The 14,216-nt window shown below is 41.7% G+C and overlaps 1 protein-coding gene across 21 annotated transcripts in view; it reads left to right on the top strand.

The window, feature by feature from the left end:
* tacc (transforming acidic coiled-coil protein) overlaps positions 1-14,216 on the top strand; it is a 295,278-nt gene that overhangs the window by 92,620 nt on the left and 188,442 nt on the right. For 3 of the 21 annotated variants that reach the window (XM_070090672.1, XM_070090669.1, XM_070090663.1), the window contains exon 1: positions 13,218-13,436. The exons of the other annotated variants lie outside the window; for them this stretch is intronic. In XM_070090672.1, coding sequence (XP_069946773.1) covers positions 13,413-13,436 — 24 coding nt within the window. In that variant the 5' untranslated portion in view covers positions 13,218-13,412. Of the gene's footprint in view, positions 1-13,217; positions 13,437-14,216 lie in introns of those variants that run through there. 21 annotated transcript variants of the gene reach the window in all.

Raw genomic sequence — 14,216 nt, 5'->3', positions numbered from 1 at the left:
TTGTCTGCCTTCTCGCTGTCGTCTGCCTCATCCAGACTATCTAGAAATCATTTGACTTTCAATATGCAAAAAATATTGGTAGAGATTTGTGCCAAATAGACAATGCATTCCTTGGAGCGTTGTGTCCTCCTCCGGCCGGACTCTCTGCAAGGGCTGGTATTGGAGGCCATAACTCTGACCAGTGTTATCACAATATTTCTGCAATAAGACTTGACGTGTCGTTCTGCTAAGACATAGGCTGTATATCGAGAAAAATGATTCTGTCAGCGTATATTACCTGATCCACAGAGAGGCCTGGTCAAAGACAGGGTCGCGGGGGCGTTCACCCCCGGAACACCCTCTAGGTAGACTCCATGTATATATAGTATGATGGTGCAAAGGTTACTTGCAGTCATAATGACCCTAGTGTAGTGATAGCCTTCAAACCTTATTAACCAGCCTTTGATCTGATAAAAATTTTAAAGAAAATGAGCTGTAGCTAACCTACAATGTGCAGTGACAGCTTGCTTGATCTTCCCTACCCATAAGCAGGTACAGTAGCTGAGTGGGAGTCGGAGTGGAGGAGGGTGCAGTAGCTGTTGTACCAGGCTAAGTGATGGAGTGGGAATGGAGGAAGAGGCAGAAAGAGAAGGAAAGAACTATGTCGGACAGAGGAGAGAGAGAGAGAGAGAGAGAGAGAGAGAGGGAGAGAGAGAGAGAGAGGGAGGAGGGGGTAAAAGAAAATGAGGTAGGAAGTTGTGCCACGAGACTGGGTGATGGTGCCAAATATCAGAGATGCTTTGTAACGTCATGTTGCACAGGGGAGACGGAGAGATGAAAGAGGGAAGTGAGAGAGGGAGGTGAGGAGAGATGAAAGGAGGAAAATGAGAGGGAGAAATGAGAGGAAAGTGAGAAGGAGAAATGAGAGGAAAGTGAGATAGGGAGAGGTGAGAGGGCTGGAGAGTAAACAATAGGTAGGTATAAGTGTAGTGTTGGTATAGTTGCTGGTGTCCAGAGTTGACCTCTCACACATCCTCTGACACAGTACATCATAACAGACAATATAAACACCCATCGTACCTTATGAGGAAACTGCATGAATTAAAATTATTTACAATTACCTCCAAACCTTGGCAGGAGGTCCCTAGTTATCCTTTACTACAGACATAAATACACAACCAAGACTGTTACAGCTCCAGGAGCACTAACCAAGACTGTTACAGCTACAGGAGCACTAACCAAGACTGTTACAGCTACAGGAGCACTAACCAAGACTGTTACAGCTCCAGGAGCACTAACCAAGACTGTTACAGCTACAGGAGCACTAACCAAGACTGTTACAGCTACAGGAGCACTAACCAAGACTGTTACAGCTACAGGAGCACTAACCAAGACTGTTACAGCTCCAGGAGCACTAACCAAGACTGTTACAGCTACAGGAGCACTAACCAAGACTGTTACAGCTACAGGAGCACTAACCAAGACTGTTACAGCTCCAGGAGCACTAACCAAGACTGTTACAGCTACAGGAGCACTAACCAAGACTGTTACAGCTACAGGAGCACTTACCAAGACTGTTACAGCTACAGGAGCACTAACCAAGACTGTTACAGCTACAGGACCACTAACCAAGACTGTTACAGCTCCAGGAGCACTAACTCGGGGCCTCCTACGACTGAAACACCTTGTATAATATACATAAAAATAATACTCAGTCAAGACTTGGACATACTAAATAAACACAAATATCATGGCCAATATTACTTATATTACTGATGAAATTTCTCGCAAAACATCAGACTAACATTAATGTTATACAAGTACCAACAGTTTGATGAATAAGACACATGAGCAACACCTGGGGTATTTTTCAATGCAATATATTTTTTTTTCGATTCATTATGTTGAAAAAAATCAGAATTTTTTTTTCAGAATGAGGATATCAAAGTGTTGCACACGTTTCTCATTCACCCACCTCAGTACCTCCCATATATATATATATATATATATATATATATATATATATATATATATATATATATATATATATATATATATATATATATAGTATCAAGCAAGTCCATGGTCGACAGGAATATAATTGAATCTTGTTTCATAAAAAGCAGTTTTGACAATAATATGAATATTTCCTTTGGTTTATATAAATTAGGTCCATTTATAATTAATAGAATTTGGGAAGAATTTAATAATACACTGGACAAATAAATAGTTTGTGGGTGAGTTGTGCCAAGGACCTATCCAAGTTGGCTCGCCGCGCGTCAGGTGTTTAACCGTTGTGGGATCTGATAGTGAGGTGCTGGCCGGACCCCTTATATAGCTTCCTTGGATGCTTTACTTTCATAGTTCCTTGATAATGTGAGTAGTCACGAAAGCGCTTGGAATTTCTCTTTTCTTTCAGAGTGGTTGTTTTGCATATATATATATATATATATATATATATATATATATATATATATATATATATATATATAATATCGTGCCGAATAGGCAGAACTCGCGATCTTGGCTTAAATAGCAATGCTCATCTTGCCATATTGGACAAATGAAAATTTGTGTATGCAATAATTTCGCTAAAATCATTCTGAACCTAACGAAAAAAAATATTTCGTTGTGTTTGTTTAGTATTAAATTATTGTCAGCGTATCTAAAATATATTTAGTTGGATTAGGCTAAAATAAATTATGCTTGTTATAATAAGGTTAGGTAAGTTTTCTAAGATTCTTTTGGTGCAAAATTATAAATTTTTACATCAACATTAATGAAAAAAAAACATATCTTTAAACGTACAAGAGAAAATTTTAGAAAGGACTTAATTTTAAATGAGTTCTTGCTAATTGACCAGTTTTACATATTCGGCACGACATATATATATATATATATATATATATATATATATATATATATATATATATATATATATATATAACACATGATAGGTGGCATTGTGTGTGGGGGCCAACGAATAAATTTAGTGTCATCATCTCTCTCTGGCATCCTTCCTCCTCCTTCATATGTACTTCTTCTCTCTTATACGGACATCTTCCATTTTTTCTTTTTTTTCTTTTTTTTTTTTTTTTTACACAGGGTTTGACAAGGTTAAGGATCCCTAACTTTATTGACAAGCTATTTACAGGTTAAGGATTCCTAACTTTATTGGCAAGCTAAGAGCTGTTACCTACATCAGCTCATTTGAAAGCATTTTTATTGTTATGAGACATACAAGTAGGGAACAGGATGAAATTGGAGCCATCTGTGGGCCAGCATTTTCATTTGATCAACTGACTTTATCTCGTTGTGTACTTGCTTCCCCTACCACTCTCCCTTTTATGCTTGTATGGTTACTTCACGTTCCTCTAGTGCACTGATCAGTCCGACTGTTGGTGGTCGCTACTCATAGCCTGACATAGGGACCATAGTCCGAATGACCAGGAATAGTCTGTAGGACTGTATCAAAGTTCCCCTTGTTAATTCCCCTTGGTAATTTCCACTTGGAGATTCCCCTTATAATTAATCTTATTTTTGAGCAAAGAGGAAAAATAGTGTGAGTGGAACAGTACACAAGTAACCTGCACATAGGACAGAGAAACTTGTGGAAACTTACGTAAATAATCCAAGTCGGTCCGGTCCGACTTGGATTATTTACGAAGATCCAAATCGGACCGAAACTTGGGCGTAAGCTTCTCTATCCTATGTATAGATTATTTGTGTATTGTTTTTATGCATGTTGAGTTCTTTATCAGTGTGCTTATTGCGTTCTTATTTAGTTTTGTTAGAGGGGGTTGGAGTGTTATGCACCGTATATATCGTGGGAGTCAGAAAACACTTAAAACCGTTCAAAGATACTCTATGTTTCCCGTTGTTGTAAGGAGTAATACCTAAGATGCAGATTTTAACCAAAAACCTGCACTATATGGCAAGTTTATGTTACGATGTCGTCACCTGAGCTCCGGGAAGCAAAATTTGAGTGATTCAAGACTTTCTCCATAATTTCGGTGCATGAATTGATGCAGTCGGTGAAAGTTCTCTGCACGTTCATTCGTTGGCTTGTCTGCGGCCGGTAGTAGCAGCCTGGTTGATCAGGCCCTGATCCACCGGGAGGCCTGGTAATGGACCGGGCTGCGGGGGCGTTGACCTCCGGAACACCCTCCAAGCAGGGAGACGTTCTCCAGATGTGCAACTTGTTGTACAGCAACATTCCTGTCTGGAGAGTGCTAGTGGTTACAAGAGTGTCACCATTCCTCTGGCATCGCTTGTTTTAGTAGCCCATGTCATCCAAACTCGCGTTTTCCTCGCGGTTGTGAGAGTACATAATCCAACACTGGCTTAGCAGGTGGTGGTGGTGCTGCTGTCACCTGCCTGCTTGCTAGCTTTTGTTCCCACTATGTAAATATCATATACAGTAGCAGCACATTGCTGATTTATCCAGTTTTCCTAAAAGAAAAAAATACAGGGTCTTCCTGCGCCACCACTGAACAAGACCCCACCACAGTGGCGCCACCACTGAACAAGACCCCACCACAGTGGCGGCACCACTGAACAAGACCCCACCACAGTGGCGCCACCACTGAACAAGACCTCACCACAGTGGCGCCACCACTGAACAAGACCCCACAACAGTGGCGGCACCACTGAACAAGACCCCACAACAGTGGCGCCACCTCTGAACAAGACCCCACCACCGAACAAGACCCCACCACTGAACAAGACCCCACCACTGAACAAGACCCCACCACTGAACAAGACCCCACCACTGAACAAGACCCCACCACTGAACAAGACCCCACCACTGAACAAGACCTCACCACTGAACAAGACCCCACCACTGAACAAGACCCCACCACTGAACAAGACCCCACCTCACATGTCTGCAGTATAAAAGCTCCTTATCCACGCAAATGCTGTACTTTTATGACGATTGATGGACTGAACACATCGACTCCAGGCTGAGGGACTGACTACATCAAACACTTGATTTTTCACCATTCAGTGGCGGCACCACTGAAAGCCTCATCACATAAGACCTGCGTCAGTATTTTTTACCCCAGACAAATAAACTGATAAGAACAGGAACATTAGTTCTTTGAATGTAAGATATTGTGATAGTTGTGATAGTGTTTGCTGGCACACGTAGTGTTGACGATGTGAGAGGCATGTTGTATGGTAGACAGTTTTTGCCTGAAGGAAGTACCAAAGTGTGTGTCGATCATAGTATAAAGTGCTATGTTACACATGTTTACTGTTGAGTGTGTGTGGACCATTACAAAAGGTGTTTTGCTTCGCGTATTCACCACAGGAGGGCTGGATGAGGATGCTTCATGGTTGTGGATGAGAGAGCCTTCCTCCAGGACGTTCACCCTCCTGCAAGTCTTCAGTCAAGCTTATTGCCATGAGAGGAGCTTATTGTCGTCTGCCTTAGTGAGCTGTTAATCTAATGATGTGGGAACTCTACCTCACAGCACGTCTCTAAAAGCTCTCCTACACAGCATGGTCTCTCACACAGCTGATCTCACACACAGCTGGTCTCTCGCACAGCTGGTTTCTCACACAGCTGGTCTCCCACAGCTGTATAGTCCTTGTGGCTTAGCGCTTCTTTTTGATTATAATAATAATAATGGTCTCCCACACAATTGATCTCACATACAGCTGGTTTCATGCAGCTTCTTACAAGGCTTCATTCTCACATATGCTTTCTAAACCACCTGAATTTGGAAGGGTACTGTTGTTGTTGTTGTTGTTGTTGTTGTTGCATTCATGGAGAAGCGCTAAAACTGTAGAGGTCATATGATGTCTGGGGATTGGGAGGTAATCAGTGTTGATCCAAGGACGGAGAGGGTCACTCTGATTCCTTGGATCGTGAAAGATCTCCAACAGGCATCGAGGCACCCCCTCCCTTGAAGAGTTTCGAATTCTTAATATTTTTTTACGATTCTCTCTCTCTCTCTCTCTCTCTCTCTCTCTCTCTCTCTCTCTCTCTCTCTCTCTCTCTCTCTCTCTCTCTCTCTCTCTCTCTCTCTCGCTCTCTCTTCCGGTCAAACATGCTGTCGGTATTTTTGACTTTTTGTTCTAACAAGTTAATCGTATCTCGCTCACTCGGTGCATTATCCCCATCCTGTGTGATGGAATATGACAGGCAAACATAGCCAGCTTTTGTTCCCACCGTGTAACTATCGTATAGAACAGGGTAGCAACACACTGCTATATCCAGTTTTGCTAAAAAATCCGAAATTATGTTACCTGACTGCTCTTAATATTTTTTTGTGAAAAGAGCATCTGGTAGAGATTAAATTCGTTATCCTACTATGTTTCCCAGCCCATTTATATTCATTTTGTAATATAGAGACCAGAACTGTGTTGTGTAATCTAAATGAGCTCCTGCCAGTGATGTTGAGTTAGGCTGTCACCCACAATATTTAATTTGTTTTCATATATGTTATTAATTAGCGCGAGGTGAGCAGAGGCGCAGCAGCAGTTAATTAAGAAACCTGCCCATACGTCTCGACTTGTCTAGAGATTGAACGTTGGTCCTTCGCTTGTCAGCCAAACGCTCTGCCAGTGAGCTATGTACATTCATATATATGGTACAAAATTATTAATTTTTAATTTAACATCAATGAAAAAGAAATTTTTAGAAAGACTTAATAAGTGAGTTCTTCCTAATTGGCTAGTTTTACCTATTCGGCACGACACACACACACACACACACACACACACACACACACACACACACACACACACACACACACACACACGGGGCCAGAAGCTAAGACTCGACCCCTGCAACCACAAATAGGTGAGTACACACACACACACACACACACATACACACACACACACACACACACACACACACACACACATATATATATATATATATATATATATATATATATATATATATATATATATATATATATGGAATATTGATAGCCGAATGGATTGAGGCGTCTCGGATTTTTGGCGGGCTTCCCGGGAGACGTACTAAAATATCGGGGGTTCGATTCTCGGCTAGTCTCAGTATTGTTACTTGCTTAACACCACTCATTCGTGAATGTTTTAATGCAATGTTGAATATGTTGCGGAAGAGGGGAGGGCAGTACAACTGCGGGAAATAGCTTAAAACATTGTAGGTAACATTGGAAGCATTTGTTGTGTACAGCCGTAACACAGTGAAGCTAAAGTTTGATATGAGACTCAAAGTTCAGTACAGCGCTCAATACTGCTTGTGTTTTGAACACTGCCGCAGTGAACATGGGGAGGGGGAGGGGGGTTGTGACGTAGGAAGGATAGGGGGGCGGGAAAGATGAAAGAGGCTAAGGTTCCAGATGTTACCATGACAACGCATCTTTGTTATTGGTGCAGAGTTGCATCAAAGAATATTACGCTTTGGTGTGTCGTGCTGGGGTGGGCGGTGGAGAACAAGTGAGAGTAACCCAGGAAAATAAACAGAGTACAGCAAGGCAAGCAAGAAAAAAAAAACATTGAAAGCGGCCATAAACAGATAAAGAAAGGAGTGGGAAGACGTACAGTAATGAAAGTTGGGAATTATAGATAAATGGTTCAGAAAACCGATAAATTGATGAATGACACCTGTGCAACACCTGGGTATCCAGCCAGTGGCTTGTTCAGTCCAATACTGCAGACAGGTGAAGCGAAGCAATCGGAGACGGTGTCACCATGGTGACACCGCCTCCGACAGCTTCGTCTCACCTGTCTGCAGTATATAAGCTCCTTCTCCGCGCATATGCTCTACTTTAATCAAGATTGATAGACCGATTACATTGACTCCAGGCTGAGGGACTGATTATCTCAAACTCCTTTTGATCTTCCACCACTCTTCTCAGTATTGGACTGATGAAGTCACTGACTGATGAAACCTCTCCACAATAAAAGCACCCAAGTGTTGAACAAGTGTCTCATCAGTGGAAGTGCGGATAAATAAAGCAATGAGAAAATGAACGTAGAGATAGAACTCAAAATTAAGTGAGGGAGAAAAGCAAGTGCATTACGTGTGAAATAAAGAAGATAATAAGATGGGTGTGGGATAAACAAGGTAATAAGGTAGGTGTGGGATAAACAAGGTAATAAGGTAGGTGTGGGATAAACACGGAGCAGTGGTGGGTGTGAGATGAAAAAAAATATGAGAGTATTAATACGCAAAATCTAAACTACTGGTAACATCTCAAGACATTTGAAACCGACTCTTTGGAACGGTCTACAAAATAACTGACAATATATATAAAAAAAAAAAAACTTTCGTTTTTTCGTTTTAGATCACCCCGCGTCAGTGAGATACGGCCGGAATGTCAGGTGTCCAACCTGTACACTAACATAACTCCCCTGAGTTTAAGAAATGGGAGGAAGTGTAGAATAAACCCAGTGATAGTAATGTCTTGGAAAACCGACGACAAGTAGACGAATAAGATACTTGTGCATCACTTGGTTATCTTTATGCTGGAGATATTTTGCCAATCAGTGGCTATATTAATCCAGTAAAGTGAAAAACTGTGGAAGATGTGAAGAGGGAGTTTCTGATATACTGAAAACATCTCTAGGTTGAGGTACTATCAGCCTTGATAAAAGTACTAAAGAATGCCTCGTCGGTTTGGCTTCAAAGTTGGTGTTTCTTAGTGGGAGGTTTCAGTTAGTTTTTGGGCTGTATATGTCCTAATTTTCTGTTATTTTTTATGGCAGAAATTTGGATATTAGTTTCCTTGTATTAACTTGTGAATGCTGCTTTCAACCTCCAACGCTAATATGTAACTGCATTTGTAACTTAGCCGCACTGCACCATTATATCGTATGCACTGAGGTACAGGGGACGGGCTATGCAGTATCTTTCTTGGATAGCGCAACGGCCGAAATACATCTAGCTTCTATTTAGTAATGGACCTGAGGCACAACTCTTGCCTTATAAAAACTGGGTGTTTACCTGGAGGGTTCCGGGGGTCAACGCCCCCGCGGCCCGGTCTGTGACCAGGTGTAGTGTAAGGAAACAAATGGTTAATAAATCAATCGACTAATAATCGACTGTCATTAGGACATCTGGCGGAAATTGGCCTAAATTGGTTTGGGGGAGACTTAACTGGCCTGGGGAAGGGAGGTGTTTGAACGAGAGGCTAGTTTAATCTGTAGCAACAACTGACTCGAGGCAGTTACTTTGTTACCAACTGGTGTTATTGTTCACCACTACCACCATCCCCTCCAGCAACCCCTCTTTCCACCACCTTCACCTCCCCTCCCTCACCCCCACCATCAGCAACCTTTTAAGTAACAAAAGGCACAATACCGTGAAAGGAACAATACACAAATAACCCGCACATAGGAGAGAGGAGCTTACGACGACGTTTCGGTCCGACTTGGATCATTTACAAAGTCAAACTTTGTAAATGGTCCAAGTCGTAAGCTTCTGTTGCAGTGTTCCTTTTTTCTTATGTTCTATGTGCGGATTATTTGTGTATAGCAACCTTTTCATTTCCCCTCCACCAATCCCTCCCTGCCCAACCAATCCCTCTCTCACCGCTCCTAAACACCCCCACCATCAGCATCCCTCCCCCCTCACTTCACTACCAGCACCTCCTCTTCCTCAACATTACCACCATTAATTTCTTCCCATGCCGAGAACAAATAATTCTAGAGTCATAGCTACAGCTCTTCTGGAAGGCAGGAAAACCATGAGGCTTCCGTAACTGCTGAACCCATGGGTGGAATGCTTCGAGATATCCTCATCGCCTACAGAAGTCTCCCATTACCTTGTATAAGAAAACTATCCTGTGTGACTAGAAAGGGACACATAGCTTTTGTTACCATTATGTAATTATTATATATTTTAGAGTAGCAGAACACTGCTAATGTAACCAATTTTGTTTAATAATTCTATTATTTTTATATTAATATGGGAAGCGTTAATTATCCATACAGCGCTTGGGGAACAAGAAGTAATCAAGTATAAGCCAAGGATGGGAGGGTAGCTCCATTTCCTAGGATGAACAGCTCTTTGTTTAATAAAAAAATAAATTTCTCACGCCCCTTGCCACCATTGCTTCCTTAATAAGACAAAGGAACAACGGCTTTTCTAAGGTCAAAGCTTGAATGATGTAGTGTTGTGGTTTTAAGCAATTGTAACAAAATTAGTTTTCATATAGTGTGTGTGCAGCTTAGTGTTGGTTGGCAGTTTAGGTTATGGTCGGCAGTTGTGAACGGTAACGAGGAGCAGATTCTAGGAGCAACTGGCGTGTGCAGATGCCCTATGACCAGAGTTATTGAAGCCACTCCCAGCATCCTCAAATGGCTTGGATAACGTCCAAAGCCCACAGCGGCATAGCTTCAGACAAATACAAAAGATGCCTCACTCGACGACGGCGGAAAGTGTAGTTCAAGTGGGAAGGCGCAAATTTGACCATTTTATGTGTGAAATTTTGATTTCCGTTCAGTCATCACGATCAAAATATATTTGTCTACTTCTGAATGGCTGCCTTATGCATCTTACGGCCAGGATAATACCCACTTAGTTTAATTTTTTTAAAGGCAAATTTAGCAATGCAATAATTATTTTTTAAACTTGGAATCTTTGAATTTTTAATCTAATTGGATTATCTTGAAAAACTCAAAATAATTTGTTTTTCATAGATGGTTGTATATAATTTTAAAGCTAATATAAATGCAAAAAGAAAATTTCAAAATATTGAAAACTCACATTTTTATAGTGTTTAAATTTCATGACCCCTCAAGGAAGGTTTCTTGATGTTGGTGAGGGGCTCTTGATTTAGGGAATTGGATCTGTGCTCCAGTTCCCCAAATTAAGCCTGAATGCCTTCCACATCCCCCCCCCAGGCGCTGTATAATCCTCCGGGTTTAGCGCTTCCCCTTTGATTATAATAATAATAATAAATTTCATGAGTGAACCCGTGAATACTGTTCTACATTGTGAGAGATCAGAGTCATTCATCTGTCAGCTGCAGTTGTTTTCTATATCCATCTAAGGTTTTCGTTTATAATTTCAGAATGTCTTATCCAATCGCCTTCAAATTTCAAACTGGTCCTCTGTTTCTAGATACTCTCCACTCAATTTTATATAGACCATTCTCGAAAGTATTTCCACGAAGTTGCTTGAAAGATCTTTTGATCAGTTTTACAATTTCAGATATCGCTGAGTAATTTGTAATTTGAGTTTATGTAATTTGTTTTATTGTTCATTGTATATTGAAATGTATACACAGGTGTTACATCAGTAAGTCACATCAGTACCCACTTTTTGACACAATCTTGTTAATTATAGCTTTGCATAGCAAGCAAACTTGAGCATTTATTAAAATACTCGTATAGGCGTCTAAACTGCAGCAAAAGATTTTCTAGCAGCAATATCAGCTTTTAAAATGATCTGCTGTTGGTAATGTTGATCTCTGAAAATAATACATTTTTTTATTTCATTTATAAAACCAGGATGACACACACTAAGCTCTGGGAAATCGTAGACAATGCCACAGATATTTTTTCTTCTTGGTCATGATATGAGCAATAATTAGAACATCGAAGTACGGACGATTACCTTCTATATCCATTTGTATTTGAATTTGTTGGAAGGTTAAAAATTATTTAATTTGTCTAAGAAGATCTGAAAATATTCGTCATTCGGGACAAACGGAAAAGTCATCATCTACATATCTCAGCTGTCTTTGGTCAGGCAGTAAAATCTTTGTTAATGATTCAGTTTCAAAGTGCGAGGTTCTGACCAGAGCTTTGGTAAGATGGGGAAGGAAGGATGGGTAAGGATGGAAATATGGGAAAGGGTTAGGAGGGTGGTGGGGGAAGTTGGGTTTTAAAGGTAAGTGGCCTAACCACTTGGGCGCAATTTAAACAAGTGTGTGTGTATGTTGTGTTATTCATGAATACATTAGATTCATAAGATAGGTATACTTCCTGCCCGTCAGTTGCACACAATTATACCAACTGTATACCGGCATGCCACGGAGTTGGACGGATGCATACTATTTGCAATTATCTTTTTTTGCGCAAGAGGTCGGTCGTAAGGCTGCTGCTGCAGGTGGTCGTTGCAGATCGTTCGATGGAGATTGGTTGCTAACCCGGAGTTGGTTGGCTAAGCAGTTTCTGAGGTGGTGTCCTGCTGTAGGAGGTTTGCAGATGTTACAGGGTTAGTTGTAAGGTGTAGATTGATAGAAGTAGGTCTCCCAATATTGGGGAGCATTTAACCTCATTGTTGGACATAGAATGGTTCTGGTGGTATCCATTCTTCTGTTTCTTCGGGGAGGTCACTCAGGATCCTTCGTCGAGGGAAGTTCTCCTTGTGAATGAAGCGTCGGACTCTTTGTTGGAGGGTCATTCTTTGAGATCTGTGGGTGTATGTGTTTATGATGTAGTCGGTGGTGTTCGATGGCTGGGGTGGGTTCTCTCTGTCAGGTACATATAGTTGTCTCTTCTTTAGTTTGTCTAGCCTAATATTAATTGAAGCGATTCCCTGTTGTATGTGCAGGTCTTCCAAGGACCAGGGTTATGCAATGTGGGAAAACTCTTCTGGGATCGTGCAGCGACCGAAGTACGTCTAGTTACCCTGGTGTTCTTCCTGTGATAGGGTCAACAGGTATGGGAGAGGCCGGCAAGGACGGATGTCAACAAAGTCCATTTACATTATCCAACAATTAATTGCTTTGCCTGCCTGGCTTCAAGTATGCTTGCTGGAGGTCGCTGGCTGGAGGAGCACTAGCAGATTTTGTACCATGCGGCAGAAAGTGCTCATGCTGTAGACGTCTGTGTATGCAGGATAGGTAAACTATAGAGCAAGAATGGGAGGCTACTTCCTCCAGGCGCGGCTACTACTAACTTCAAACGCATTATTTAACTTTCCCATAAATATTTTTTATTTTTTTTTAAACGTTGCGTACAAAATGTTGCTTTACAGGTAGAGCAACTATGACTCAGTGTATGGAACACAGTGAAACCTAGCGATAATATCATGAAAATTCCTATCTCCACGTGTAATCAATATCCAACGTCTACTACAGTTGCCATAAACATGGGAATTTATCCTCTTCGTTCTCTCTAACATTCAGATTGTCTGGGAAACATCATTTAATATAGAAACATTAACAACGGCGCTTTTTTATGCGTAAGAGCATTGTCAAATCGGAGAAGAAAACCTGTCTAGTTGAGCTTAGCTGAGGAAGAGGGTGTTATGTGTGGTGGTCGGGCGTGGACACAGCCAGTGTGTGTTGAACTGCGTTAGTGAGTGTCACGCACACAGCTGCTGCTCCTGTGAAAGTCATGCGTGACGCTGGTGATCTTGCCAGTTTGGTGACTGACTCTTGACACTTTCTTGCATTACAACCTTGGTATGGTGACTACACTATCGTAGCATCGACGAACCTGCCTCATGTGGATGTGCTTACTTGTTCTACACCATGTTTTTGTGTCTGTGTGGCCAGGTAAGAATCAAACATTTGTTCAATCAATTGGCAAAATGTTAAAATTTTTCGTGGAAATGTATTAATTGGTTTAGATTGTGAGGAGTGCAAATAGTGCATAGGAATGATGTGTTGTGGAGTGTAGAGATTAAGGTGTGTAACATCTTCCTGAGGAGAGGCAACAACCGTACAAGTGCTGTGAGTCACCTCTAGCACCGCTTCTCTTACACCAACTTCCTCTACAACCTATATTACACATTACACATCAGCCTCTACATCACTAACACCAGCCTCTACGTTACTCACACCAGCCTCCACATCACTCACACCAGCCTCTACATAACTCACGACAGCCTCTACATCACCCACACAAGCCTCCATATCACTCACACCAGGCTCTACATCATTCACACCAGCCTCTACATCATTCACATCAGCCTCAACATCACCCACACAAGCCTCCAAATCACTCACACCAGCCTCTACGTCACTCACACCAGCCTCTACGTCACTCACACCAGCCTCTACATCACTCACACTAGCCTCTGCATTGCTCACATAAGTCTGTTCACTCACACCAGCCTCTTCACTCACACCAGCCTCTTCACTCACACCATCCTCTGCATCACTCACACCATCATCAGCATCACTCACACCAGCCTCTACATCACCCACACCAGCCTCTGTATCACTCACACCAGCCTCTGCATCACTCACACCATCATCAGCATCACTCACACCAGCCTCTACATCACCCACACCAGCCTCTGCAACACTCACACCAGCCTCTGCATCACTCAC

This window comes from Cherax quadricarinatus, chromosome 32 (genome assembly GCF_038502225.1).
Source record: "Cherax quadricarinatus isolate ZL_2023a chromosome 32, ASM3850222v1, whole genome shotgun sequence".
Classification (NCBI taxonomy): Eukaryota; Metazoa; Arthropoda; class Malacostraca; order Decapoda; family Parastacidae; genus Cherax; species Cherax quadricarinatus.
This window is presented reverse-complemented; position numbering and strand designations above follow the sequence as displayed.